The sequence below is a fragment of the Acomys minous genome (genome assembly GCF_964271855.1).
Source record: "Acomys minous genome assembly, chromosome: 2".
Taxonomy (NCBI): domain Eukaryota; kingdom Metazoa; phylum Chordata; class Mammalia; order Rodentia; family Muridae; genus Acomys; species Acomys minous.
Window position 1 is genome coordinate 131,557,824 of NC_140484.1, and position 23,872 is coordinate 131,581,695.

The window sequence follows — 23,872 nt, forward strand, 5'->3', positions numbered from 1 at the left end:
GAAGACCCAGATTGGAGCTGAGCAGCTCAGAAGATAAGAGCACTTGCTGCTCTTTCAGGGGACCTGGGTAGGGTTCTCAACACCCACATGGTGGTTCACAGCATCGGTTACTCCAGACCTCATGCCTTCCTCTCACATCCACAGGTACTGCATGCATGTGGTGCACATACATACATGTAGGCAAACACCTATACACTGGGCTGGAAGACCCAGATTTAGAGTTCTTGAGGGTTGCTTACTGCCAGGGCCTTGTTTACTCTGTCACTTGACCCGAGTGTCCATGTCCTAATCTGTTACGCAGGGATAGCAATGTTGTCCTTGAAGATTCATTTGAGGTTAAATTACATCAAGTGTGTATGTCCATATCTTATGCTTCTAGCACAGTCTGCAAACAGCAGATCAAACAAACAGCAGATCAAACAGCGGATCAAACAAACAGCATTATGAGCTGACTACTTTTATTCCTTTAAATTTATTGTAGGCATCTGGGGAGGTGACTCGGTAGTTAAGAGTTCATACTGCTCTTGCAGAAAACCTGAATTCACTTCATAATACCCAGGTCAGGCACCTCACAACAGCCTGTAACCCCAACTCCAGGGAATTCAGTGCCATCTTTTGGCCCCTGTGCGTAGTGAAGTCATGTGCTCACTGTTCCCCAAGGGGGCCTGGAGTGATGGCTCAGTGGTTGAGATTGATTTCTGCTCTTGCAGAGAACCAAGTTCTGTTCCCAGCCCCCACATTAGATTTGGGTAGCCCTAGATGCAGGGGATCTGATGCCCTCTTCTGGCTTCCATGGTCATCCCCACACATGCAACATATATTCTCTCTCCCCCTGCAACTCTCTCTCTCACACACACACATAGACACACACACACAAATTAATAATAATAATAATAATAATAATAATAATAATAATTTATTCTATAGTGTACATTCTTTCTCTATTCTTGATGAAGTTTGGGGTAAGTCACATCATGTAACATAAAACATCTGGGAAAGTCTCATGAATCAGTGAGCCAAGCTTTATTAGTTATTAAAATATTCCATCTGTGTTATAGATGAAAAGCCAGCCTATTTAAAGCTACTTCTTCTCTCCCCCAAAGAGAAGCCTACAGTGGAACTTCCGCCTCATCCCCCTCCCCAGCTTTAGTCCTTTTTAGGGCTGGTATGGAGGGAAGGCAAAGCAGAGACCTGGCAGCAAGACAGCCTTTGCCTAGACTGGCACTCAGTATGGACCAGCAGGTGTTCAAGGTGGATTCAGTGTCTTGGGGGTTGTTTTCTAGGTCTGTTAGAGACCCCCACCCCACCCCCGTTGCTACAGAGCTCCCTCTGCAGGTGTCTTAGTGTATGTGAATATCTCTGGTTGGCCTCATGCGCTTTCCTCACCCTGTGAACAGCCCGCAGCCCGCCAGCTTCTTAGGCAAAGAGCCACTTGTCCCCTGAGTTGACCCTCTTGACCACCTCTAAGCCAAAGAAAGAGCACTGTGCAGTTCTCCAACAATCAGGGAGTATAATCTATGCGCTCTCTCTGCCCCTGGGCCTACAAGCCAGCTGTCTCCTTACCCTTTGGCTTTCCCAGATGAGCCCACAATCGGTCTGTGGCAGCCCTTGAGGTTCGTGTGCCCTTGAACTCTCTCCACAGCCCCGGATTCGCAGTGCCCTCTCTCCACCTTGAAAACCCTGGATCTGGAGCACAGCACACACTCTGCAATATGGAATTGTCTTGGTACCTGGGTGAGCTTTCCCTTTCAGGCTAGGACATGGCCACTAATTGTACTATTCTTGTTCAATTCTGGCATCTCTGATCATCCTGTCCAGCGTCAGGACACCTAACTTCCTGAGCTCTGTCACCTCCACTGTGACACGACAGAAATGAGAGCAGTGCCTGCCTCACAGGGCCTTTGTGAGGGGAAAGAAGACAGTGTGCAAGGTGGTTACCTAATGTCTGCCTCTGAGAAGGCTTGTGTGGTGCTCACCCACGGCCATCACTTATCCCAATGTGACAAAGCAAACAAGTCACCTCCTGGGAAGATCCTGGTTTTCATGTTTATTTGTCACTATCCCTCTCCTATCACAATTCAAGAAAGTGTACACAAATGCGCGCACTCATGTACACACACACACACACACACACACACACACACACACACGAGCATTCTGAAATCCCAGCTACTCAGGCAGTTGAGGCAGAAGGGTCACACACAAAGTAGAGCTAGCCTGATCAATTTAGGAAGATTCTGTCTCAAAACAAATGCACACATTTAAAGGCACAGTGATATAGCTCGGTCGTAGAACGCTGACCTGGCATGTGAGGCCCTAGGCTCAGTCCTCAGCACAAAAACCAAAACAAAAAACAACAAAAGAAGAACAAAAACAACCATATAAACAATAAGGCCACCACAGGAGCCAGCCTCAGGCACATGGTAACGGCCATTTGAGAGAGGCTCTCACAACCATCATCCAGGTCCCTCTCCACCCTGACTAATTGGTTTATCTCTTTCTACTGTCCCTGGCAGCAGCCTAATTAAGGCCTGTGCTTGAGAGAGCCAGCTGCGCTGGTTGGCCAGCCATCTTTCCCAGAATCCCTGGGGCTTTCCTAATGGTGCAGTTTCCAGAGGGAGGCCAACTCTGGACTCCTGGCCTCACTGCCTGATGAGCAGGAAGGTTGCTGTGGTGATGTTTTACATCTCTTTATTTGTTTATTTGGTTGGTTGGTTGGTTGGTTGGGTTTCAGGAGACAGGGTCTCTCTGTGTAGCCTTGACTGTCCTGGACTCACTTTGTAGACCAGGCTGGCCTTGAACTCACAGCGATCTGCCAGCCTCTGCCGCCTGAGTGCTGGGATTAAAGGCGTGTGCCACCACCGCCTGGCTGAGGTTGTACATTTTCCCCCTCTGCTTTCTTTTTGGTTTCACTGAGTCTGACTTTGCTCTAGAAAGAGATGAGATGAACACTAAGATGGTAAACCTAGAAGTGGAGGTGGAGGCGCATGCCTCAGGTGGCAGAGACAGGGGGATCCCTGTGAATTCAAGGAGGGCCAGAACTACATAAAGAGAGCCAGTCTCAAAAACAAAACATGAGTTCAACCTGTGACAGGTTTTTTTTTTTCCTGTCCCATCATAATACTTTGTCCAGTGTCCCATAACTGGGGCTGCACTCTCCCCTGGGCCTTTTCAGCCTCTCCTGTTCCTCTGCTTTATAGTAGAAGCCGTATCACGTGACTCAACTTCTTTGCTTTTCTGCCTTGTGCCTCACTAGACTTTCAGGTCTCTGTCTCTCACACCAAGTGCTGGTTCAGGCTTTCCGAGGCCCAGGACAAGTAGTCGCACCTCTCCTAACCGCCTGCAGTCTTTCCCTCTCATGGTGCCACCCAAGTACCTCCCAGACCACAGCGTCATTCCTCTGCCCCGAGGTCTCAAGTGGGTCCTTCCAGGTCCCCACTCAACAGCCACCTCTCACTGGTCTCCATTTTGTTTGGTCTCCACTGGACTGCCCTTTGTTTAAGCCCCTGTGGGTGAGATGAGGGTCTTTAGGTACTTACTGTCCAGCTCTGTTGCTCTGATATCCCACACCAACACCTCTACCCAGCAGGCTCCTCTGAGCCTCACACTGGCCCTGGGCAAGGTCTAGGAAATCAATACAGCTCCTATGCTCAGGGCCTCCCACCTAGAGGACATGGGCCTCACTAAAGACCGCTAAGGCCGTTTGTGTGAAGGGCGAAGGGTGGCATCTAGAGTGGACTCGCAGAAGTCCCATTTGAGAGCTGGCAGGATGACTCAGCCAGTAAGGGAGCTTGTCACCAAACCTGCTGACCTGACTTCGATCCCTAAGACTCTCATGGTGGGCGGAGAACTGACTGCTGCAAGGTTTCCTCTGACCCCCGCATGTTCCCTGTGGCACTTGTGCGTGTGTGTGTGTGCACACACCAGATAAAAAATGAGTGCGTCAAGCAAATAGAATAGGGACTGCGTGAACATTCTAGATGGAGGAAGTAATATCATCAAAGACCATACGTGTGAGAGAGTATGGCTAAGCTACAAGGGGACAGGAACGGAAGGCAGTGGGCCTACTAGTGAGTTAAGCTGGACTGCATGCCATCTGGCTGGGATCCGGCTGTGGTCCTTCAGGTGTGGCCTTACCCGGTGTTTACTCAGGTAAAAACACCTCTTCCACTGTGACTCACAGTGGGCCTCTTTTCTGTAGCATAATCTGCAAATATGATTTTATTTATCTAATTAGCCACACTGAAGATTGAGCCCAGGGCCTCACACAGACTAGGCAAGCACCTTACCACTGAGCTGCAGCCCCAGTTTTGCTTTTTTGGTTTGGTTTTCAAGACAAGATTTCTCTGTGTAACCTTGGATGTCCTGGACTCACTTTGTAGACCAGGCTGGCCTGGAGATCCGCCTGCCTCTGCCTCCTGTTTTTTGCTGTTTTAAACCAAAAGACTTTCTATATAGCCTGGGTTATCTATACACTTGTAATTGGCTGCCTTGGCCACCCAGGTGCTGGGATTTTAGGTGTTCCCACCATTTATTTTCCTATAGAGAAGATATAGAGTGTTCTGATTTGCAAGCCTAAGTTTGCTGGGGTTTTTTTTGTTTTGTTTTGTTTTGTTTTTGTTTGTGTGTGTGTGTGTGTGTGTGTGTGTGTGTGTGTGTTTTGTCTGTGTTTGGATTTTTTTCCTCTTATACAGAAGATTAATGTTAATAACAAGAAAATATTAATTTGTAGTTATTCACTTTTAAATTTGATTTTTGGTCTCCGGGTTTACTAGCCGTGTGCCCTTGAGCGAATCCTTGTCTATCTGCGGCTTGGTTTCTTAATTATTAATGAGATAAAGTCTCTATGACAACATTGTCATGGAGGTTGAGGATAAATGCCTGCTTTTGTGAAGCATCTGGCTCACTCTAGGCCCCAGCATCCCCTTCTGTCCTCTCCCGTCACAGTTCACCAGTCCGAGGACTCGCACAGCTGGTGGCAGGGTACTGGTATGAAAGCAGTTTTGTCCAATGTTCATTTTTCCCTGAAAGACTAGCTACTCTGAGGCTTTGTGTTGCCCAGCTGATGGCTGAGGACTTGACTGTTTCTGCCTCTGTGTTCTGTCAGCCTGCAAGAACTCAAAGGAGACAGCATCTATCACTGAGGCTCTGTCAGTAGGGCTGCAGATATGACCTTCCTGGGAACAGTTACAGGAGACGGGAGAGGTGCAGGTGTCCAGGGCCTCCCTCACCTTCTTCTGTAACCACCTTTAGATTGCTCTGTGAGGCTGTGGCTCCCACAGCCCTTGATCTCAGTGCCCTTGTTGGCCATCTTTGTCTTTGTGTCTAATGAGGCTCGCAGCCTGTTCAGTGACAAGCAGTTATGGGTCAGTTTGTGTCTTTGTGTGGTTCTGAGGCTCTGTCTGCTTGTGTACTGAACACACCAGCCAGCAGGGCTTGGAGTGTGCTTAAAATGGCAGCTCGGGGGGCTGGAGAGATGGCTCAGAGGTTAAGAGCACCATCTCACCTTCTGAAGGTCCAGTTCAATTCCGAGCAACCACATGGTGGCTCACAACCACCTGTAATGAGATCTGGTGTCTTCTTGCGCTGCACAGGCACATGTGTGGGCAGAATAGTGTATAAATAATAAATAAATCTTTATTTAAAAGTTAAACATTATTTCTAAAAAAAAAATGGCAGCTGAATGCTGCGCACACATTGCGTGTCCATCTCATGTTGGGTGAAGCAGGGGACCCAGTGATAACGTGATCCTTGTCCTGTGGAACCCATCCTTCATACTGGCTTGTGTCTTTAGCGTCTTTCTCCTTCTTTCTATGATCCATGTGGAATAGATCTTGAAGACCTAGTTTCCTCAAAAGTAAAAAAACACAAACAAACATATTCAAAGCAAGGACAGCCTATAGAGGAGACACAGACTACACTAAGGGCTTGGGACTTCTTCAGGCAGCTCTGGAACTTGAGTTGTACAGTTAGACAGCTGTGAGTTCCAACATCTGACTGGGGCCTCAGGACTTCTGACTGAGAACGAGCTTCCATCCTGACTGGCTGCAGGAGATGTGCAAAAGTGGGTGTGTGCGCCACCATTCTCCAGATATGGACAGAGAGCGAGGCTGTGCCTCCTGCTGTCCCTGGCCTACTAATTCCTTAGGCACCCTCATCTCCTTTTCTATAAAATCACCCCTCTGGTTCTTTTTGATATAAACAAAAAGGCTGGAGACGTTAGAGAACCTGAGCCTTCCAGGTACACAGGCCCTAAATGGACAGGATTTCAGACAAGGCAAGAGCACACCCAGCGCGCGCACACACCTGTGTGCACACCTGCCACCTGGCAATCTGAGGCAGTCTGACTATTGTTCTGTTGGATGAATCATACGTTAACTGAGCCTCATTCTCTGCTCAGAGAAAGAGTGGGCCTGTCGTGTAACCCAAGTCATGAATGTTCTACTTCCCACCCTTGATTGTATAGTATAATAGGTCACATGTTAACTAAGCCTGCTTCCCCATGTGTTAGGCCTCCCTGAGCCCTGCCCGCTGTGTGTTAGTACATCGCTGCCCACTGTGACGTTAACAAACCTTGTGCTGGAGGATGGTTCAACTCAATGTCTCTCTCTTGCGCTCCGTCTCCTCTCCCTTCTCAGAACCTACCAATCCATTTCCTTAGATGCTGAAACCTCCGAGTATGTCTTTACTTCTAGTGAAAGTAGAATTGCTATGTAGAAAGAAATTAAGTCACAAAAGCTTGGCTGGGCCTAACAGAAGTGTATGATCTCTCACCAGAGTCCAAGCTTCATTAGCACCAGGCTGGACTTCTTTGTCAAGTGTTCCAGGGCTCCCATCGCCTCAGAGTGTGGGCAGCCACAGGCAGAGTTTAATAGGAATCACCTCCATTAAAAAAGCATTTTACAAGCAGGGGGGAAAAATAGCATTTGGGAGCTTAGAGAGATGGCTCAGAGGTTAAGAGCACTGTCTGCTCTTCCAGAGGTCCTGAGTTCAATTCCCAGAAACCACATGGTGGCTCATAACCATCTATAATGTGATCTGATGCCCTCCTCTGGCCTGCAGGTGTACATGCAGGCAGAGCACTATATACATAATAATAAATAAATATTTGAAAAAAATAGCAGTGGGGGTGGTCACTGATTTAGTATGTTTGCACCCAATACTGTGTGATAAGTTCCGAGATTGAGTCCTGCCTGAGGCTATCAGGCTAAGAAGACAATCATTTCTAAACAATGACCTGACATGAACCCCTCACCCAGGATGGTAACCAAGAGCTTGGAATGCACCAAAGTGTGCCATCTTGTCCAGGTGTTTCTCCTAAGGAGGAACTGGCAGTGGAAGGGTAACACTGTGCAAGGCTCCATTCACTGATTGGAACAAGTAGTCAATAACCAGCTGGATGCAGCAGACCACCCATGATGCCTCTGGAGTGCAGCGGCCTCCCCCCTCCTCGCCCGTGGTGGGCACTCTCAGGCGTCTTCCTCTTGTCAGTCTACTTGAGTGCAGTGATAGTTCCTCGTAGCTTAAAGACTTGACTGCAAGTTAAATGCATAAATGTGCGAAGAAAAAGCATAAATTGAAGGAGAGATAAACCTGGTTTTTAGGGTCCCAAGTGTGGGATTGGAATGGTCTTGTGAGAGAACAGGTGAGGTTAATCCACTAGATGACAAACCACCTCGTGCGCCAGCTGAAAAGATCCCGTAAATGCACTCTGGGAGGAGATATATAAATGAGCCCAGAACTGGAGGCGGGGCTTTTGGAGACTTGTGATAGTTTCAGCTGTTCATTGTTCCACTTTGAGACGCTCCTAGAGAGAACCACTCAAGAGAAGGCTTCGGGACTCCGGCTCCTGCTGAGGTTCCGTGTTCTGGTTACTCCAGGTTCCAGCAAAAGAAATCCAGCTGATTACGCCAGGAGAATTGTTCCTCAGAATTAATATCCTTATGGTGTTGTTATTGTGTTCTTTAATTCTCTTTTCCTATTGTTTTGGTTAGTCGGGTTATAAGTGACATATACTCGGTTAATAAGTTGTAATAAAATATATTAGTTAAGAAAATTGAGCCTATAATAAATAAATATTGATGCTATTTTGGGGGTCAAGAGGGACTTTGTTGTTTTCGAGACAGGATTTCTCTGTGTAGCCTTGACTGTCCTGGAACTCCTTCTGTAGACCAGGCTGGCCTCGAACTCAGAGATCAGCCTGCCTCTGCCTCCCGAGTGCAGGGATTGAAGGTGTGCGCCACCACCACCTCGCTCAACTCGATTTTATTTGTTTTATTTTTCTGAGGACTCACTCTGGAGACCAGGCTGGCCTCGAACTCCCGAGTGCTGGGATTACAGGCATGTGCCACCACTCCCGGCTGCTCAACTGGATTTTAAAACACCTTTATCAGAGCATAAAATATATAACATGAAACTCACCCACTGTCATGTATATTTTTTTAGTGTGTGTGTATGCGCGCGCGCGCTCGTGCGTGCACGCATGTAGAACCAGGTGCTCAGTCTCTCTGCCATCATTTCTGAGACAGGGTCTTGCACTGAACGTGGGGCCCACCATGTTGCTAGACTAGTGGACTAAGAAGCCCTCAGCCTAAGGGGTCCTCTTGCCTCCACTTTCCCAGTGCTGGGACAGGCACATGCTGCTGTGCCCAAAGTTATGGGTGCTGAGAGTCCAAACTCGGGCCCTTCTGCTTGGGCAGCAGTCTGCTGACCGAGCCTTCTCCGTAGCTCCTCACTTAGTCTGGTGTCTTTAAGTGTCACTTCTTTTACCTGCTGAGTAGTATTGTATGCATAGATCTATTTTGTATTTTCATTTAGGAGTTGGACATTTGAACTGTGCTCTGGCTTTGGGGCCACCATGAATCATGTTGCTAACATTCATGTACAGGTTGTTTGTGTATGTATGTTTTTGCTTATTTTTGCAGCTTAGGAATAGAATTGCTAGGTCACAGGCTATGTGTGTGGTGAAAATTTTTTTTTTCCTGAAGTGGTTGCGCCATTGTGCACGCTCCTGAGGTCTGAGAGGTCCCGTTGTCCTGCATGTTCCAGAACACTTGACTTCATCTGTGTTCTTCACTGTAGCCGCGTTAGTGAATGTGCGCAGTGTCACATTGTGGCTTTCATTTGTATTTTCTTAAATATTCCAAGCATTGAATGTCTCTTATGTGCCCATGTGCCCCCTGCACCCCTTCTCTGGTGAAGTGTCCTTGGTTCTCTTATTTTGAAACTGGGTTGCTTGTCTTAGTGAGCTCAGAGAGATTTTTATGTATTCCTTGTGTAGTTCTTCAGCAGATACTGTTCAGCCAACAGTTTCCTCAGACCATGGCTTGTCTTTTCATTTTCTTCATGGTATCTTTGAAAATTAAGATACTTAATTTTCATCTCTCTGTCTCTCTGTCTCTCTCTCTCTCTCTGTCTCTCTGTGTCTCTGTCTCTCTCTCTGTGTGTCTTTGTCTCTCTGTCTCTCTCTCTGTGTGTCTCTGTGTGTCTCTGTCTCTCTCTCTCTCTCTCATGTTTTGGTTTTTTTCAAGACAAGGTTTTTCTGTGTAGCCTTGGCTGTCCTTGACTCTCTTTGTAGACCAGGCTGGCCTTGAACCTCCCAGTGATACACCTGCCTCTGCCTCCTGAGTGCTGGGATTAAAGGTGTGCACCACCACGCCCAGCTCTAATTTTCATCTCTTAATTTCATCATTTACTTATCTTATGCCTGTGTTTTTTGTTTTACTTTTTGTTCTGTTTTTGAGACAGACTCTTATACGATGTTCAGGCTGGCCTGGAAACATGCGCATCTCAGCCTCTGAGTTCTAGAATCACAGGCTGTGCTATTATCACACCTGGCCTTATGAAAAGATTTATTTTAAGTTTATGTGTTTGAACTTTTTGTCTGTATGCATGCCTATTGGGTCCTCTGGAAGTAGGGTCATGGATGCTTGTGAGCCACTGTATGGGTACTGGGAATTGCCACAAGTGCTCTCAGCAGCTAAGCCAGCTCTCCAGCCCCTATACCAGGCTTTCTAAGGTGCTTAATTGTGATTATTGTGTGTGTGTGTGTGTGTGTGTGTGTGTGTGTGTGTGTGTGTCCCACTTAAGAAATTTTTGCCTACCCTAAGGCCACAAAGATTTTCTTTTGTTTGTGTGTTTGCTTGGTTTTGTTTTTCTTATGATTTATGATTTTGAGGGGTTTTTTTAGGTTTATAGTTTTAATTCATTCTCGTCTCTGAGCAAGCAGCGGAGATTCCTTTTCATTTGGCTATCCATCTTTCCCGATGCTGTTGAGACCTTTATCTTTTGCCCTATGAGCTGCCTCAGCACATCTGTCCAAGGAAAACTGATTGCATCTGTAAGCCACGTCTGTAAGCCAGCAGTTCATGGGAAATGCTTAACAAACACCCTGTGGGTGGTGCTTTCTCCGTGTGCTTTCTCTCTGCCGATGTGAATAGTCTGTGAGGCTGAGAGTTACCATTGTTTAGCAATCAGTGCCCCCGGTCCCTGGGAAACTATCAGCTCTGCAAGCCAGTGCAAGTCTGTGAAGACCCACTGCTGCTGCTCTCTCCGTCCCCGTCCCCTTCGTGCTCCCACGAGCCTGTCCTCATGTGGCCAACACATTTGGTTGTCATAGCAATCTCAGTTTTGAGATCAGGTATCATAAGCCATTAAAACTGTTTTGTCAATTTCTTTTCATATTCGTGTGTGTGTGTGTGTGTGTGTGTGAGCTTGCCATTTTCTACAAGGAACTCTGCTAGCCTATTGCTTTAATTCATAGACCAGTCTCTAGGTAGTTGCCATCTTAACAGCACTGGGTCTGCTCATAACCGCCCTTCCGCGTCTCTCTGCAGCTGTCACTGCTGCCTGTCACTAGTGCAGCATGTGGAAAGACTGGGTTTTGCACATTGATACGATCTCCAGCAACCTTGCTAAATTTCATTCTTCTCGCAGCATTTTATTAGATCCCCGAGGAATTAAGCTGATTCCCAGTTTCCGTTTTCAGCTACCTCTCCTCATGGCTCTATACGTGCTGTGTGCAGGGCCTTTCTTTGTTTCCCAGGTGCGCCGGGGCCTGTGAGCTGCATGCTAGACATTGACGGCAGCTATGTGCCGAATGCCACTCTCTTACTGAGGCTACCGGTGGCTTGACACCTGTCATGCATGTTATGCATGTTGGACCCTTCCACGAGTGATGTGTAACTTTCGGGGGGCGGAGGTTCTTTCCTTGTTTAGAATACTATTACAGCTTTCTACTCAGTGGTGTAATGCGTCTGTTAGATCTTAACAGGTAGGAGAACTCCATAGTGAGCAGAGCACCAGTGCTCTCTGTGTCTACATCCCTTTTCCCTTTCACACAAAGGCACTGAGAGATGCAGGCCAGCACGTTACCCAGGTGCAGGTCCGAAGCTCCGCTCCGACCTAGCTGTTTCTGCAGGAGTCAGTCTTCCCTGGAGAAGAACAAAGGCTCTGCAAGGCGCTCTAACCCTGAGCTCGGCCTGTGCTGTTCCTTTTCATCTACAGATCCTCCTTCCTCTAACTGCCCCTGACAACAGCATGGCAGCTGACAACGCTCATCGCCTGCCTGTGCCAGGGTTCATGACCCAGCCTGCTTCCTTCCGAGGAGCGCATGCTAACATAGCAAATGCAGACAAGACTTTTGAACAGAGACTTGATATGTTTCCATGGCAACATAAATTACTTATGAAAATCTATGGGAAGATTTGGGACCATTATGAGTTAAGTGCGCTCTTCTTCCCGTATAAAGCAATGGAGGAATGTTGAAAATTTTATTGTGTGGAGGCTAGGAGACAAAATTTGATTTCCCAAGGATTTAGATGCATAATAAATAAATCTGGAGTTTGTGGAAAGAGAAATGAAAATTTTACATGATGGTAATTGGCAGTGATCCGTTATTCTAAGTCCCTACCATTGTGAGAAGCACGTCACTCACTCATCTTCGCACAGTAAAACTTGTTTCTTGTACAATCCTACTTCACTGTTACTCATAAGCGGCTATCCTTTTTAAACTGGAAACAAAACAATAGCTTCTATCCTCTTCCCAGTCTTCCTTCCCCCGGCCACACCCCCTCCCTAGGCCACACCCCCTCCCTGGGCTCCAGCCACTTCTCCCTCCCTCTTCTGGGACCCAGTTCAGCAATGACAAGGTTCCCAGCTGCCTGTGGTGTGTCCCTCTGTAATTGCTCTTTCAGTATCTGCCCTTGAGTCACTACAGCCAAATGTGCTTAAGTGGGACGGGGCTTTACTGAGTGAGTGAACATCTGTTCATAGCGGGTGCAGTGGCGGAGGCTCAATTCATCAGCCGGCTGCTGAATGCTGCTTTGTGCACTCTGACTTGAAATGCGCTCGGTCCTGCCTGCTGCTGTCCTGGTTCGGCCCACCCTGCACGCCAGAAGACTGACCTGCGGAGGTCAGAGTATAACAATAGCTGGATCCGTATCTGATTGTAACTGTTTACATCTCCTACTCTGACAACAAAGGCTGGGCAGCTGCACCCATGCCTGGAATATAAAGCATCTGAAGTAGTTTTTCCTAAATAAACAACACTAATGAAATAAAATGTATTTATTATCTAATTATCCACCACTGGCTTTGTGATTCTGACAGGAACCCATTTCTGCCTTTTAACCCTCACGTGGGGCCTGTTGATGAGCCATTCCTTTGCAAATGGCCTGAGGACTAAAGCTGAGACAACTTCCCCTTCTCTTCCTGAGACAGGGTCTCACTATGTAGCCCAGGTTGTCCTTGAACTCACAAGGATCTGCCCACCTGCAGATATTAAAGGCTTGTGCCACCACACCAAGCCCATGGGTTTCTTTCTGAAGACCCAGCTCTCTGTTCTGCCTCGGGCTCAGTGGCAGTATCTGTTTTAGCTTGGCTTGCGAGCATTGAGCTTGCCTATGACAGCTGTGTGGCTTGGCTTCTGCTATGAGTTGGACAAACACAATGTGTCCTTGTCAGCTTGGCTGGGCAGGAAGCCTTGCTATCTAGTTTTTGTTTTTTGTTTTTTTTCCATGGGTGATCGTGTGCACATGCCTGTGGAGGCCACAGGACAACCTTAAGCGTTGTTCCTCGGGTGCCATCTTTTACTGGCCCAGAACTCACCAAGTAGTCTAGGCTAGCTGGCCACCAAGCCCATGGATCTGCCCTTCTCTGCCTCCACAGCACAGGGTAACAAGCACATACTACCATGCCCAGCATCTGTTTTTAACAAGGGTTCTGGGGACCGAACTCGGGTCCTGGTGCTTGCACCACAAGCACTTTCCTCCTCAGCCTGCTTCTATTGCTTACGACCCAGGGGGTAACCTCGCTCCAGGAACTTGCTGTGACTCTGCTGGGAGCTTGCAGACTGTGCTCAGCTTACACCGCAGCTTTCTCAGCTGAGGTGACACATGAGAGCTTAGTTTTGGACTGGGGTCTGTATCCTCATCTATTGCTGTGCAACACATTATTCCAGTCCATTGTGGGTTAAGGATTAGAGACCAGAAAGGTCCTATCCAGGTGGTTCTGGCTCAGGGTCTCTCATGGGGCCATGTGAAGGCTGGTGTGGACCTAGGATCCACTCGGAGCTTGCTCAAACTCCTGACTTGAGGCAAGAGACCCCAGTCCTTTGATATCTTCATACATGTGAATGATGTATTCGGGCCATAATCATTTTCCTGCCCTTGTCCCCTCCTATTCCCAAAGGTCCCCTTCCTCTTCCCCACTAGATCCTCAGGGAAGGGTGGGGCCCCATGAGTCCCTCCCACTAGCAACCTCTAACTGTCTATACATGCTCGGGATTTATAACTGCTTCTAAGTCCTTGGGAGCCACACTCCCTCCCTCGGCAGCAGAATGCTGATAAGAGTGCCTGACTCGCATAGCAGCTCGATGGTCCCAGAGAGAGCAAGGAGGAGGCCGCCATACCTTCCTTGACCCACCCTTAGAAGTTACACGTTAGCGATGTCACGTTTCCATCCCAGCCACGATAAAGAGGAGAGCCCTGGTGGGCCCCATCTAAGCTGGAGTGCAAAAGAAGTTGGGGACATATTGTGGAACGAGACACAGATGCTCTGAGCTGTGTACGCAGTGACTTCATGTCTGCTCCCTCTGGAGGGCCAGGGCCTTCCTGTTCAGCTCTTTCCAGGGCGGTGGAGGCGGCATTGAAAGAACAGGTCAAAGGCCATTCTCAGAGGCTTGCACTTACGACAATGAAACACAGTTACACCAGTGCAAGGATGGCTTTTGGGAGATGGCGCACAGCGCATGAATTAGAGGTGACCCAGACAAGACTAGTTCATTCTGCCTAGGGCTGGGGAAAGTGCTGGAGAAGGTTCCTGGGGTTGGGGTGGGGGTGGGGGGTTGGAACTGTGGACCCAAGTAGCAGAGCTCAGCTGTATGAAAGAGAGGGCAGCAAGCACTTGGGGAAGGGGAGGGTGACACGGTGTTCTCACCAGCAAAGCAGGTCAGCATTTCCACCAAGGGTTGAGGCGAGGACGACTACCAAGGCATCTGAAGAGCCTGCACAGCACCTGGAAGCTTACCCTGTGGCATGTGTCAAGCCAGTCAGCAGCGGGGACAGGCCTTAGGACTCTGACGCTGTGGTCTGAAGTGTCCATCCTGGGAAAGGATGCTCTGATAGTAGGCGAGGCATAACTCTAAAGAGGAGGTGAAGGTAGAAGTCTGCCGATATCTTTGAGAACCAGATCAAGGGCTGGAGAGATGGCTCAGTGGTTAAGAGCGCCACCTGCTCTTCCAAAGGTCCTGAGTTCAATCCCCAGCAACCACATGGTGGCTCACAACCATCTAATGTGATCTGATACCCTCTTCTGCAGATAAAGCACTCATATGCAATAAATAAATCTTTAAACAACAAAAAAACAGATCAAACCCAGACGTCACACTTTAGTAGCTGAGCTGATTATAACCAGCAGCTGTCCAAAGCCCAGGAAACTCACCACCAAGTCTCCACAAACTGCCTCTGATTAGAGTTGGGGGCCTGGCCTCTTCTCAGGACATCTTTCAAGCACAGATGAGCCTCATTAGAAGAAATTTCTTTAAAGTCAGGCATAGTGGCACACGCCTTTAATCCTATTTGAGAGGCAGAAGCAGGCAGATCTCTCGAGTTCGAAGCTTGCCTGGTCTTCATAGTGAGTTCCAGGCCAGACCATGGCTTTGAAGAGAAGCTCTGTCTCAGAGAGAAAGGGGGGAGGGGGGTGCAGAGGGAGGGAAGAAAGGGAGAGAGAGAGAGAGAGAGAGAGATGAGGTGGGGTTGGGGTGGGGGAAGTTCAAAGCAGTTGTAAGTTGAAGTTTAGGCACTCAAAGTCTTCATCCGGTGTATCAAGGGTGTTCAGGTTTGGGGGTGACCAAGCTTCTCTGGAAGCTTTGTGTCCAGGAGCTGAGAGGCCACGACCTGACCACCTTGATAGCAGGAGACCCAAGCCTGCATCTCACATCCACCTGGCAGGCAGGGCCTCTTTCTGAAGGGTAGGGGTGTCTAGAATCTTCAGTAGGTAGCAGCGGCTGGAGCTCCTCCTTACTCTTGGCCCACAGCCCGGGCCTATATATAAAGCCACAAGATCTTGGGTGAAACTAAATCAGGTGGCGAAGGGAAGAGATGATGAAAGATCCCAAAGGAGCCTTGAAGCCCTGGGAGCTGGGGTGCCGGGAGCTGGGGGTGCCGCTGACAGGAACAGGAAGCTCCCAACCCTCCCTCTGGATCTCCCTCCCCTCTTAGTTGCCACACATCAGACTCCTGGCGTCGCTGGCTCTCTTCCCACAACCTATGCTCCCTTGTACCCTTGCTCCGGAGTCCCTGCTCTGTCCCTTGTGCCAGCCACTCTCCTGGCTTAGCATCTACGTTCCTTCTGCCCTGCCGCCATCTCCTTCTGGGCTTCCCGCCTTTCTCCCCGCTGCCCCTCACTCACACCACTGCCCAAATTCTCTTCCAAAAACGAATCTGGCTTGAAAGCCCTGCGTGACGTCATGTTACCGTGAAAAGCATCCCCCCCCCAGCACAGCCAGCAGCCCCCCCACCCCCGCACAGCCAGCAGGCCCTCCCCCCCAGCACAGCCAGCAGGCCCCCCCCCCGCACAGCCAGCAGGCCCTCCCCCCCCAGCACAGCCAGCAGGCCCCCCCCCCGCACAGCCAGCAGGCCCTCCCCCCCCAGCACAGCCAGCAGGCCCTCCCCCCCCCCCCCGCACAGCCAGCAGGCCCTCCCCCCCCCCCCGCACAGCCAGCAGGCCCTCCCCCCCCAGCACAGCCAGCAGGCCCTCCCCCCCCACCCAGCACAGCCAGCAGGCCCCCCCCCAGCACAGCCAGCAGGCCCTCCCCGCCCAGCACAGCCAGCAGGCCCTCCCCCCCCAGCACAGCCAGCAGGCCCTCCCCCCCCACCCAGCACAGCCAGCAGGCCCTCCCCCCCCAGCACAGCCAGCAGGCCCTCCCCCCCCAGCACAGCCAGCAGGCCCGACCCCCCAGCACAGCCAGCAGGCCCTCCCCCCCCAGCACAGCCAGCAGGCCCTCCCCCCCCCAGCACAGCCAGCAGGCCCTCCCCCCCCAGCACAGCCAGCAGGCCCTCCCCCCCCAGCACAGCCAGCAGGCCCTCCCCCCCCCAGCACAGCCAGCAGGCCCTCCCCCCCCCAGCACAGCCAGCAGGCCCTCCCCCCCCCCCGACCCCCGCCCCGCACAGCCAGCAGGCCCCCCCCAGCACAGCCAGCAGCCCCCCACCCCTGCACAGCCAGCAGGCCCTCCCCCCCACCCAGCACAGCCAGCAGGCCCTCCCCCCCCAGCACAGCCAGCAGCCCCCCACCCCCGCACAGCCAGCAGGCCCTCCCCCCCCAGCACAGCCAGCAGGCCCTCCCCCCCCAACACAGCCAGCAGGCCCCCCCCCCGGCACAGCCAGCAGGCCCTCCCCCCCCAGCACAGCCAGCAGGCCCTCCCCCCCCCAGCACAGCCAGCAGGCCCTCCCCCCCCAGCACAGCCAGCAGGCCCTCCCCCCCCAACACAGCCAGCAGGCCCCCCCCCCCGGCACAGCCAGCAGGCCCTCCCCCCCCCAGCACAGCCAGCAGGCCCTCCCCCCCCCCCCCCCCGCACAGCCAGCAGGCCCTCCCCCCCCAGCACAGCCAGCAGGCCCTCCCGCCCCCAGCACAGCCAGCAGGCCCTACCCCCCCCCCCCCCCCGCACAGCCAGCAGGCCCTCCCCCCCCAGCACAGCCAGCAGGCCCTCCCCCCCCCCCCGGCACAGCCAGCAGGCCCTCCCCCCCCCCCGCACAGCCAGCAGGCCCTCCCCCCCCAGCACAGCCAGCAGGCCCTCCCCCCCCCCCCACAGCCAGCAGGCCCTCCCCCCCAGCACAGCCAGCAGGCCCTCCCCCCCGCACAGCCAGCAGGCCCTCCCCCCCCAGCACAGCCAGCAGGCCCTCCCCCCCCAACACAGCCAGCAGGCCCCTCCCCCCCCCCCCCCCGCACAGCCAGCAGGCCCCCCCCCCGGCACAGCCAGCAGGCCCTCCCCCCCAGCACAGCCAGCAGGCCCTCCCCCCCCCAGCACAGCCAGCAGGCCCTCCCCCCCCCCCCCGCACAGCCAGCAGGCCCTCCCCCCCCAGCACAGCCAGCAGGCCCTCCCCCCCCCCCCCCGGCACAGCCAGCAGGCCCTCCCCCCCCCCCGCACAGCCAGCAGGCCCTCCCCCCCCAGCACAGCCAGCAGGCCCTCCCCCCCCCCCCCGCACAGCCAGCAGGCCCTCCCCCCCAGCACAGCCAGCAGGCCCTCCCCCCCGCACAGCCAGCAGGCCCCCCCCCCCCCCGGCACAGCCAGCAGGCCCTCCCCCCCCAGCACAGCCAGCAGGCCCTCCCCCCCCAGCACAGCCAGCAGGCCCTCCCCCCCCCCCCCGCACAGCCAGCAGGCCCTCCCCCCCCAGCACAGCCAGCAGGCCCTCCCCCCCCCAGCACAGCCAGCAGGCCCTACCCCCCCCCCCCCGCACAGCCAGCAGGCCCTCCCCCCCCAGCACAGCCAGCAGGCCCTCCCCCCCCCCGGCACAGCCAGCAGGCCCTCCCCCCCCCACACACAGCCAGCAGGCCCTCCCCCCCCAGCACAGCCAGCAGGCCCTCCCCCCCCCCCCCCCCGCACAGCCAGCAGGCCCTCCCCCCCAGCACAGCCAGCAGGCCCTCCCCCCCGCACAGCCAGCAGGCCCTCCCCCCCCAGCACAGCCAGCAGGCCCTCCCCCCCAGCACAGCCAGCAGGCCCTCCCCCCCCAGCACAGCCAGCAGCCCCCCACCCCCGCACAGCCAGCAGGCCCTCCCCCCCCAGCACAGCCAGCAGGCCCTCCCCCCCCCCCCCCCCGGCACAGCCAGCAGGCCCTCCCCCCCCCCCCGCACAGCCAGCAGGCCCTCCCCCCCCAGCACAGCCAGCAGGCCCTCCCCCCCAGCACAGCCAGCAGGCCCTCCCCCCCGCACAGCCAGCAGGCCCTCCCCCCCCAGCACAGCCAGCAGGCCCTCCCCCCCCAACACAGCCAGCAGGCCCCTCCCCCCCCCCCCCCCCCGCACAGCCAGCAGGCCCCCCCCCCCCCCGGCACAGCCAGCAGGCCCTCCCCCCCCAGCACAGCCAGCAGGCCCTCCCCCCCCAGCACAGCCAGCAGGCCCTCCCCCCCCCCCCCCCCGCACAGCCAGCAGGCCCTCCCCCCCCAGCACAGCCAGCAGGCCCTCCCCCCCCCCAGCACAGCCAGCAGGCCCTACCCCCCCCCCCCCGCACAGCCAGCAGGCCCTCCCCCCCCAGCACAGCCAGCAGGCCCTCCCCCCCCCCCCGGCACAGCCAGCAGGCCCTCCCCCCCCAGCACAGCCAGCAGGCCCTCCCCCCCCCCCCCCGGCACAGCCAGCAGGCCCTCCCCCCCCCCCCCCGCACAGCCAGCAGGCCCTCCCCCCCCAGCACAGCCAGCAGGCCCTCCCCCCCCCCCCCCGCACAGCCAGCAGGCCCTCCCCCCCCCCCCCCCGCACAGCCAGCAGGCCCTCCCCCCCCAGCACAGCCAGCAGGCCCTCCCCCCCCAACACAGCCAGCAGGCCCCTCCCCCCCCCCCCCCGCACAGCCAGCAGGCCCTCCCCCCCCAGCACAGCCAGCAGGCCCTCCCCCCCCAGCACAGCCAGCAGGCCCGACCCCCCAGCACAGCCAGCAGGCCCTCCCCCCCCAGCACAGCCAGCAGGCCCGACCCCCCAGCACAGCCAGCAGGCCCCCCCCCAGCACAGCCAGCAGGCCCTCCCCCCCCAGCACAGCCAGCAGGCCCTCCCCCCCCAGCACAGCCAGCAGGCCCTCCCCCCCCAGCACAGCCAGCAGGCCCGACCCCCCAGCACAGCCAGCAGGCCCTCCCCCCCCAGCACAGCCAGCAGGCCCTCCCCCCCCAGCACAGCCAGCAGGCCCTCCCCCCCCGACCCCCGCCCCGCACAGCCAGCAGGCCCCCCCCCAGCACAGCCAGCAGCCCCCCACCCCCGCACAGCCAGCAGGCCCTCCCCCCCCAGCACAGCCAGCAGGCCCTCCCCCCCCAGCACAGCCAGCAGGTCCTCCCCCCCCAGCACAGCCAGCAGGCCCTCCACCCCCAGCACAGCCAGCAGGCCCTCCCCCCCCAGCACAGCCAGCAGGCCCTCCCCCCCCGACCCCCGCCCCGCACAGCCAGCAGGCCCCCCCCCAGCACAGCCAGCAGCCCCCCACCCCCGCACAGCCAGCAGGCCCTCCCCCCCAGCACAGCCAGCAGCCCCCCCCCCCCCCCCCCCCCGCCCCGCACAGCCAGCAGGCCCTCCATGATTGATCAAGTCTTATGTACCCTTTCCCAGCAGGTGTCAACCCAGTGGCCCGCCCTGCCCACAGGTCCCTGCCCAGCGGCGCTGCTCGGGAACCCCTGGGTGGGCTGCGCAATCTTCCCAGGGGTGCTCCCTGCTCCTGCCCTCTCTGGCGGGACCCCCTTTGGCTCTGTTCCAGAACCCTCCATGCTTCCAGGCTGGAATGGGAACTGCCCCCTCCTCTTCCAGTGCTCTCTCTTGCCCTGCATTAACCTCAAATTCCTCTGCCTCCTGCCCCGTGAGCTCAGGGTCTGGTTTCACTTGTTTGGATTCCACAATGTTCAGGCCAAGAAAAAGCAAATGGGCAGGAAGATGAGGGAACCTGGGTGTAGGCATGCTGAGATGGACTTGCTGAGATGTCCTGATGAAGGCCCAGGCTGCAGCGGACAGGTGGACCTGAAGGTTTGGAGAGGGTCTCCCAGAGACAGCGCTCTCTCCACAGGGGAGCCTTGGAGCTTGTCAGGACCTTGTCCAGCCCAATGCTTTTATCTTACAAATGAGGAAGGAAGCTACTGCTCAAAGCAGGAGGGCTCCTCAGCAGGTAGAGGCAAAGCTAAAAGGAGCAAAAGGAGGGTCCTTGGATTTCTCCACTCTGCACTGGCCATAGTACCCCTGGCCTCCGTGTTGGAGGCTCTCATCTCTGAGCCCTAAGGGAAAGGCCACAAGGGTGAGAGAGAGCCTTGGACCAACACAGCTCCCCAGCTGCCCACATTAACCCGTTCTTCCAAACACAGCTGTCTCTGGCTCCCAATGCACGGTAGACTGACTCAGGCCTCTTGAATCCCAGAGCAGCTGCCCAGATGCTCCTGCCCTCAGAGCTGGGGACTGTTTGTGCCTTCAGCACCTGCAGTTTTCAACTCCGAGGGCCACCTACTTTCCATCCCTATGAAAGATCAGAAACAGCCAAGAAGCCAGGCCTGGTGGTTCAAGCAGGCCTGTCGTCCCAGCTACTCAGGAGGCAGAAGCCAGAGGAAACAAGTTCATACCCAGCTTGAGCAACAGTGAATTCAAATCTTGGGCCACATAATGAGGTAAAAAGTAAGAAGAGGGCTGTGAATAAAGTTGAGAGAGAGAGAGAGAGCACTGGCCTAGCACTCGGGAGCCCTTAGGCTCAGTACCCAGAACCACAAAAGCAACAAATTAGCTGAGTGGAAACCCTAAGAGAGGCTGCTGTGAGTAGAAACCCTGATGAGGAGACAGAATCATGGCCATTTGCACCCATATGATGGCCATCCTACACACACACACACACACACACACACACACACACACACACACACACACACTGTGGGATGATGTGCTAAGACATGCCACAGGAATCCCATCTAAACTGACCTGGTTGCTAGTGTCCGGGTGCCACAAGAAGCGAGCACCGGAGGGGTCACCCTGAAGATTTGGGCAGCAAAGGGTCTTCACTGTGAGAAGTAGGGGGGAAAGAAGGCACACAGGGCCCTGAGCCCATCACCACCACACACAAAATGGCAAGGGCAACTTGGAATTTATTGCAAAGCTGCAGTGTGCCTGCCTCAGCCAAGTGCAAAGTCCTTTACCCTTGCTTATACCGGTAACCCCATGTTGAGCTCCCAAAGCACCGGCTGGGCCAGACATCTCAGCCTCTTGGGCACACAAGACCTGAATGGTTGTCCTCGATCCCCTGAGTCTAGGTCTGGGAAGGACCCTGAGCTCTTTCTCTGAGGTCTCTACTGCCATTCCCACAGCTGGGTCAGCTCTGAGAAAGGGAGAACTGTTGGTCATGGTGACAGTGGTGCCAACGCTCAGCCATAGTTCAGTTGGTGCCACAAGCCTGGATCAGGAGCCAGCTTCGTGCGTTGCTGGGGTGGGAAACATTTCTCCGCTGTGTGATATTTCTCATCACTGATGTTTTTTCTCTGACTCACAGGAACGAATTCAGAGCATGGACAGACATCAAGCCCGTGAAACCGATCAAAGCCAAGCCCCAGTACAAGCCCCCAGATGACAAGACGGTTCACGAGACCAGTTACAGCGCCCAGTTTAAAGGAGAGGTCAATAGGCCCAGCACAGCGGACAACAAGGCCACGGACCGCAGAAGAATACGAAGCCTCTACAGCGAGCCTTTCAAGGAATCCCCGAAGGTGAGACAACCCTTACTGCACAGCCTGGAGGAAGCAGGATGTGGGGCTCCGATTAGTACCCCAGGAGCTTCCGGTGAATCATACCTTTCTTCCTCAGCACACGGGCCCAGGGGCGCACGGGCCCAGGGGTACACAGGCCCAGGGGCACACAAGCTCAGGGTACACAGGCCCAGGGGTACACAGGCCCAGGGGCAAACAAGCTCAGGGGCACACGGGCCCAGGGGTACACAGGCCCAGGGGCACACAAGCTCAGGGCACACGGGCCCAGGGGCACGCCTTCAACAGCTACCTCTGCTAAGTGCAAAGTGCACATTAGAAAGGGGCATTACATAAAAGTAGCTTACCATTTGCACATCAGATTCTGTGTTTGAGAAATGCAGAATAAAAATAACAGGAAAATCTCACTTGGGTGCTACAGCCCCTTTCCTTGGCCCCGATGCTTCTCCTCCACCCAGCTCCAACCCCTGGACCTTTCCTTCCCTGCCAGTCCCTGAAACACACTGACCTTCACGCAGCCTTCCCTGCCCAGCACTGTCCAACAGAGTGTTCAGTGTGTCACAACACTCCGGTCACATTGAATCCAAGAAATGTTCCTGGTTGCTTATTACTGAAATCACCATTTCTGAGTGAGGATTTGGGATTTTTTTTTTTTTAATGCTAACCCTGCCTTACCTCGTTTCATCTCAGCATGAGTTTGTTAACAAGAGAAACATGTTGGACAGAGCTGGCAAAGTGGCTCACAGGCCCACTCGCTGTGTGTTAGCCAGGTGAGTTACACACACCTTTGCCGTGTGTAACAGCAGAGCACATCTGAGGAACGAGACAACTCCAGAACCTAACTGGCCTTTCTCTGCTTCTGCCCTCAAGTCTAGCACTCAGTCGGCATTTCCGATACGCCAGGACCGGCTTGTAGCTGACCCAGTTGGTCTGGGCTGTACCTAGTTTTAGGCCTGAATATTTTATGTTCCTGGGAACATCACCCCACCCCCACCCCAATCCAGGCAAATCAGGGTGAGGTCGCTGGACCTCAGTCAGCAAATGGCCCAGCCTGGGAGGCCAAGGGTATAAGCTGGCATTGAATGAAAGAAGATTCCAAGTCAGGAAGGAGAGACGATTGGGGAAATCAGTGGCCCCAGAGCCCTCTGGGAAAGAGAAGGCAAGACTGCGTCTTCCGAAAGATCTAGAGGAGAGGCCTGGGGACCGGAATGGCTGCTCTGGGGAAGCAGGCAAGATCCAGCCAGAGATACGCATGTGGCTGGTGGTACCCATTGCCTGCCTAACACAAAAGTTGTCCCAGAACCATGCCTCACCACCCCAGCGATCAGCTATGGCTCTTCCCCGTGAATACGCACCTCTTCAGTCCAGGGCTGGATGGCTGAACATCTCCTCTGTGAGATGCACAAGAGCAGCTTGTGCTCGCTCACTCAGCCTGAGTGGAATGAGGCATATCCAAGGAGGAGGGACACCAGGTCCTGCAGCCATCAGCAAAGCCCACTACCTGGCATGCTCCAGGGAGAACTGGCAGGAAAGGAAGTACAGGTCAGGGGAGAGTGTGCTGGAGACTGCCTGTAGATTTAGACAAGCGAAGCCAGCGGCACAGGTGCTGTTTGGGATACCGCCTCGCTCTGCCTGTCTGCTCCATCACTAGTCAATACCGTCACTCCTTTGTTAATGCTGCGGTCTTTCTCTAAATCCCCTCCCCCACTCCCTCCCTTTTGTGTTTCTCTGTTTGTGCTCTGTCTGTCTGTCTCCCCATGCAGGTAGAGAAACCTAGTGTTCAGAGTTCCAAACCAAAAAAGACCTCAACGAGCCATAAGCCCCCAAGGAAGGCCAAAGACAAGCAGGTGGTGTCGGGCCAGGCTGCCAAGAAAAAGACCACAGAGGGCCCCAGTGCCACCAAACCTGACGGCAAGGAGCAAAGCAAAGAGATGAACAATAAACTGGCTGAGGCGAAAGAGTAA

General features: G+C 54.4%; 1 protein-coding gene across 1 annotated transcript in view; it reads left to right on the forward strand.

Moving 5' to 3' along the window:
- The window catches only part of MAP6 (microtubule associated protein 6), a 78,393-nt gene that overhangs the window by 34,610 nt on the left and 19,911 nt on the right, over positions 1 to 23,872 (forward strand). Inside the window, exons 2-3 of the mRNA XM_084773984.1 lie at positions 21,698 to 21,911; positions 23,672 to 23,868. Coding sequence (XP_084630110.1) covers positions 21,698 to 21,911; positions 23,672 to 23,868 — 411 coding nt within the window. The remainder of the gene's footprint in view (positions 1 to 21,697; positions 21,912 to 23,671; positions 23,869 to 23,872) is intronic.